The sequence below is a fragment of the Molossus molossus genome, unplaced genomic scaffold, assembly GCF_014108415.1.
Source record: "Molossus molossus isolate mMolMol1 unplaced genomic scaffold, mMolMol1.p scaffold_m16_p_19, whole genome shotgun sequence".
Taxonomy (NCBI): domain Eukaryota; kingdom Metazoa; phylum Chordata; class Mammalia; order Chiroptera; family Molossidae; genus Molossus; species Molossus molossus.
In genome coordinates, this window is record NW_023425354.1 from 9,896,277 (window position 1) to 9,902,276 (window position 6,000).

General features: G+C 56.4%; 1 protein-coding gene across 1 annotated transcript in view; it reads left to right on the forward strand.

Annotated features, from left to right (window-relative positions):
- Nucleotides 1–6,000, forward strand: part of FAM20A (FAM20A golgi associated secretory pathway pseudokinase) — a 31,261-nt gene extending 25,261 nt beyond the window's left edge. Inside the window, exons 5-11 of the mRNA XM_036268724.1 lie at nucleotides 235–327; nucleotides 1,056–1,171; nucleotides 1,677–1,857; nucleotides 2,676–2,785; nucleotides 3,508–3,589; nucleotides 4,066–4,125; nucleotides 5,571–6,000. Of these exons, the coding sequence (XP_036124617.1) occupies nucleotides 235–327; nucleotides 1,056–1,171; nucleotides 1,677–1,857; nucleotides 2,676–2,785; nucleotides 3,508–3,589; nucleotides 4,066–4,125; nucleotides 5,571–5,835 (907 nt within the window). The 3' untranslated portion in view covers nucleotides 5,836–6,000. The remainder of the gene's footprint in view (nucleotides 1–234; nucleotides 328–1,055; nucleotides 1,172–1,676; nucleotides 1,858–2,675; nucleotides 2,786–3,507; nucleotides 3,590–4,065; nucleotides 4,126–5,570) is intronic.

The following is a 6,000-nucleotide window of genomic DNA, read 5'->3' on the forward strand; positions in this document are numbered from 1 at the left end:
CTATCACCAAAGCTTCTTAAGTAGACTTGGTGTTGGGGGTGCCAACAAGACGGTGTCTTGCAAGAAGCTTGGTTCCTCTCCCCGTGCCGGTCTCCCAGCCACCGGCCATTCCCGACACGCACTCACTGACATCACAGAAGCTGTTTTCCCTTCCCTCTGGCCATACTCACCAGCTGTCTTCTCAGGCTCGCCCCGACGTCCGCATCCAGGGCACGGTTCCTTCCTTCTTTTCAGACAGCAGCGGGATGAGGAGACGCCCGAGGACTTCTTCTACTTCATTGACTTCCAGAGGCACAATGCTGAGATCGCGGCTTTCCACCTGGACAGGTAGGGTCTGGCCCCGTGGAGCTGGACGGCTGGGGCCACTCCCAAGAGGGGAAGCTGGGCAGACACTCAGCTGGGACCTCCCAGGAATGTCTTCCTTCTGGCTCTTTATCTTCTTCATGAACCTCAGTGATGCCTTCAAACACTTCAAACAAGTGATGCCTTCAAACACAAGTTCACCCGGCCCCATGGATTGAGAAACCAACCTTGCCAGGCTGCCCACGCTGCCATCTTGGGCATGACATGGCCCTTTGCTCTAGCTTCTGGGTCTGAAAACGGGGAGAATACACCCACTCCCACTTATCCACGGAGCCTTCAGGTTGTGACATTAAAAGGTGAAAGCCACTCCTGAACTTCCTAGCTCCTGGTCCTTGCGACTCACACGCTCCTCCGGGGAGCTCGTCAGAAACGCAGAATCTCAGCCTCGCCCTGGACCGCCTGACACAGAGCCCGCGTTGGAAAAAGATCCCGGGCAACTCATCGCACATTGAAATATGAGAAGCTCTGACCTAGAACCCAGCTAGGATGGTGGACGGTTTGCCCAGGAGGCTTGGTAGAATGAGGATTCCTGTTCCACCCCCCTTCCCCCACCCCTTCGGTTTGCCCTGGGCACCGTCAGCTCAGCACTGCAGACCCCCCGCCGCTGGGAGTGGTCAGAAATACCAGCCCACTTCTAACGGGCTAACTCCCCGACCGTCCCTCAGATCTGAGCAGGGCTCCCTCTCTTGCAGGATCCTGGACTTCCGACGTGTGCCACCAACAGTGGGGAGGCTAGTCAACGTCACCAAGGAAATCCTAGAGGTCACCAAGAATGAAATCCTGCAGAGCGTTTTCTTCGTCTCTCCAGGTAGAGGACTGGCCAAAGCTATCTTCTGGGTCTCAGAACACGGGAGGCCAGCGTGGCCGCCGTTACAATCAGCGGTGGTCTGTCCTACCAGTAGCCACATCTGTGACTGGGATGGGTGTACACCGCCATCCGACACTCCCACCCTGGTCCACCCGAGCGCCACACAAAAGGAACTAGGGATGAGGAAAGGTCATACATGAGACGCTAACTAGCCTAGGTGGGTACCCAACTACAACGCCAGCCTCCCTGGAATCAGGTGTTGTCCAGACACTGAACACTAACCACGTGGATACGAGGTGGTGGGGCTGGGTCCCACACCTTCTGTGCTCCGAGACATTTGAAGGTCGGTGCTCAGGACGCTCGGTTCGACAGCATTCAGCACCTAGAAAAGGCACATTTCCTTCTCCTGCCTTTCCCCCAGCTGCGCTCCCTCCCAGGGGGTTTCTTGGGGCAGGAAGTCTGCTCCAAAGCCCTTCTCTTAACCTCCTCCCCCACCCATCCTCAGCCAGCAACGTGTGCTTCTTCGCCAAGTGCCCGTACATGTGCAAGACCGAGTACGCTGTCTGCGGCAACCCCCACCTGCTGGAGGGCTCCCTCTCCGCCTTCCTGCCGTCCCTCAACCTGGCCCCCAGGCTGTCGGTGCCCAACCCCTGGATCCGCTCCTACTCGCTGGCGGGAAGAGAGGAGTGAGTTGCCTCCCTGGCCACATGGCTGTGTACGTTCGTCCCTGAGCGTGACCGCAGTCCTACACCAAGGGCTTGTGTCTGTCCTGACCCCAGAAGCTACCCGTCTCCCTTGGCTGCATCTCATATAGATCCTGAGACCAGCTGGCTTGTGTCCATTCCCTCCCCTTAGTTGTCTCTTCAGTTATAAAGAGGCTACTACCCAATGCTAGGTGTTAGGGTTACAGACGTGAAGGACGCAGGCCCCCCTGGAGAAGCTCCGCGGTCTAGCTGGGTGGTCAGAGAAGTGGCCAGATTATGAAAACGCAGTACGGCACCTGCTGTGACTGAGCAGCCCAGGAGCCCGCAGGAGACACGGCCCCCAGCAAGCCGTGCAGGGCCCGTTGTCGATTCCCGGGCTCAGGCACACTCCCTGCACGCAGTAGGTCCGCAGTCCGTGTTAGCTGACGGAAGGGTGGGGGTGAGCCGCAGGGCCCAGGGGCTTGGTGAGAGGAGCTGCAGAGGGGGCAGGGCAGGGACACGGCCAGGCTTCCCCTCTGCCTGTCACCTCTGCCTGGTGTGGTGTCCTGGCCGGCAGCACGGTGCCCAGCACAGCGATGCTCAGGAAACACCCTGAAAGGACCCAGAACCTTCTCGCCCATGGCATCTGCATCCTTCCATGTCTTTGCCCGGGGTCCACCTGCAGGCACCCGGCTACCATCTGCATGCCCAGGGCAGGATCAGGGAGGCAGGGACTTGGGAGGAGGGGAGAGGTGTGAGGAGGGCCCCCAACACCTTGCCATCTTGGCTCTTCCAGCCCCAGGACTGGTTCTCCCCCTCAGGTGGGAGGTCAATCCTCTTTACTGCGACACGGTGAAGCAGATCTACCCCTACAACAGCAGCACGCGGCTGCTCAATGTCATCGACATGGCCATCTTCGACTTCCTGATCGGTAGGTGGCACGCCCAGGGCTCCTGGCAGAGGCCCTGCTGCTGGTCCGGGATTCCCCCACCTCGGGCACCCCCACCCCGCCCAGGGCCTCAGAAGCAGCGGAGGCCCCAAAGGGACCTCCCTCCTGAGGGGGACATCACTGCGAAGGCAGGGATAAGCCTGCAAGCCAGGCCCCAGTGGGCCTCAGGCTTGAGGCCATTGATCCCCTTGACTCCGTGAGGGAAACCAGGCAGGAAAGGAGGTGCACACTGAATGGGTAGAAGAAAGGCCTTGGGAAGGGGCTGGTCATCCACCTTCACGTCCCTTGGGGACGTGAGTTATGAAGGCGGCCAGCACACACGTGCGCAGACCTGAAGGCCTGCAGCCCCCCCCCCCCCCCTTGGAGAAGCTGATCCGTGCTGGCTTACTACAGCGGGCCCCAGTTGAGGAGCTCAGGCAAGGAAAGCCAACATCGGGGTGGTGCTCACGTCCCAGGCCTGGGGTGCGGGGAGAAACAGCGAAAGCCTTAGATTTGCAGAGTCCACACTAGGGTCTGGTGGCTAGTTTAGCTTCCTTATCCCTCGGCAAAGTCCCTAATTACCCTGGGGAAATGACAGCTTGGGGCCTTGGGTTCAGACTGATGTCTTAACAGCTAACAGGCCTCCAGACACTGGAGAGAAAACAGGTCAGGAGCACTGCCTCCTGGCCTGTGGGCTCTGGCTCCAGTGCCTCCCTCCTTTACAGGAAATATGGACCGTCACCATTATGAGATGTTCACCAAATTTGGGGATGATGGGTTCCTCATTCACCTTGACAACGCCAGAGGGTAAGTGTCACACCGCTCTCCCCACCCAGCCGTACCCCTTGCAGCTGCTCAGGGGAACCCCGAGAAATGAGGGGCTCTGTGGTCACGTTCCCTGTCTCCTTGCCCTACTTGTTTTGCTCCTTTTTTCTCTTGATCTTTGCTAAGTCCCTTTGTTTCTCTTCTACCCGAAGAGCACCAGTGAAATAGACTGGAGTTTTCCCTACTTTTCACTGGAGGACTCACTCCTAGAGGCAGAGTGCGTGCCTCATCCCCCTCTGCAGTCGGTGAACAAATGAATGGATGAATGACTGCTTGGTTTTGACATTTTTGGACAGAGGTTTTTCTGATGTGATTGAGGACAGGGGCTGGGAGGGCAGCTGCCATGATCCCGGGCATTTTACCCCAAGCTGTGCTTCAGTTCAGAAAGCTGAGACAGAAGAGGGCACACACTGGGAGGGAGCTGCTGCTTGCCACCCACGGCCTGTTTACTCCCCTAGGTTTGGACGACACTCCCATGACGAGATGTCCATCCTCTCTCCACTCTCCCAGTGCTGCAGGTGAGCTCGCACTTCAAGGGCAGGTCACAACCGTGACACCTCATCCTGCCTGCAGCCAAGTTCTGAGGCACTTACTCCGCTTCCATGGGTCTAGGACATGCGTGGGTAGAAAGACAGGTATTACCGATGACAGAATTTCCCCCAGCGACATCTCAGATCCTTTCATCTTTCAGCAAGGGATGAATTAGGGTATCCCCCTTTTTTTTTTTTTTTTAAATCTTTCAATCACTAACTTTAATCTTTAGCCCACTCAGATAATCATCACCCTTTGTCAGAGCCTGTCTCTGATATGACTAACCAGACTCATAAAAGCTCATAAATATTACTACTTGATCTCCATCTAAGGAAAGTACTGACTCCAGTCCCATGAACCCAAGTCAGATGGGAAGGAAGTACAGTGATACCTCGGTTCTCGAACATAATTCGTTCCAGGAGGACGGTCGAGAACCGAATTGTTCGAGAACCGAAGCAATGAAACCAATAGGAAAGCGTGACTCCACAAAGCGTGACTCTCTCTCTGCACTCACACTGATGACGCAAGCAAGGCGCGCTGGGCCGAATGAACGCCATTCGGCTCATCTCGGAAGTTCGAGTTCCAAATATTTGTTCGGATTCCGAGACAAAAGTTTCTCGAATCTCCATTTGGTCGAAAACCGAGGCGTTCGAGAACCGAGGTATCACTGTACTAACACCTCTGCCTGGCCACCATTTCTCGAGAGAATCTCTAACCTACTCCCGCTCCTCTCTGGTCTCCCAGGCTTGTGAAAGGGTCAGCTGCTCCGCTGCAGCTAGAGTTTGTTAGAAATACGGGACCCACCCCTAGGAAAGTCATCTCCTTCATTTTCAGCCGGAAAACTCAAAATGACGCCTCCGTTTTCCCCGGCCGCCTCTTGGGTTAGTTTAGACAATTCCCTTCCCCTCCTCCTGACACGGGCAAGCAGTTTACGAGAAAAGGTGGACAGTCGGGCTGCTTCTGAGTCCAAGTCAGATTCCATGTGAACTAAAAATCCTACAGTCAGGTCACAAGGTCGGTCCATCCCTCCATTTGAGAATCTCACATCGAGAAGTACTGTCAAGGTGCCAAGAAACAGCTTGGAGGCCAGCAGTACCCAGAGCTTGTGAGATGGCAAACGTCATCATTTCACTACTAGAAACCTCACGTGGCTTTAGGTCTCCTCGCAGTCAGGAGCACTTGATTCCAGCGTCGCTCTGTGGCGTTAGTCACTGGAGTAAACAGCTCAGCAGGCCTTTGACCAAAAGGACTGAAAACCATTGGGTCATCTTTTCTCCGTTCCTTTTTTGCCTGGTTTTCATTAAAAAGTGCTCGAGAAGACCCTGGGGGAGAGGCTAAACACATCAGCTACAGCAGCCTTTTGTGGGGAAGTTAGTTCAGCAAAGTTCTTTCCACATTTTCTTATTTGGTTCCTGTGACTGTGTTCTTCCAGGATAAAGAAGAAAACACTTCTACACCTGCAGCTGCTGGCCCAGGCCGACTACAGACTCAGCGACGTGATGCGGGAGTCCCTGCGGGAGGACCAGCTCACCCCGATCCTCACCGAGCCCCACCTCCTTGCCCTGGATCGGAGACTCCAAATCATCCTAAGGACAGTGGAGGGGTGCATAGAGGCCCACGGGGAGCAGAGTGTCATAGCCAATGGCCCCGCCGAACGGTCGGCCCCGGACTCTGGCCAGGCTAACTTGCCAAGGTAGGGGCGGGACGAGTCCAACGGCAGGAACGACACCTGGCGCCAGCGGCGGCCTCGGGCGCGGCCCTCTGCGTCCTCACGCAAAACAGATGGGCATCGGGAAGGTTCAAAGGAGCCGAAAAAGTGGGGTCCACGGCCTTTCCCCCTCGGCGCCGCCTCGCGAGTGGAC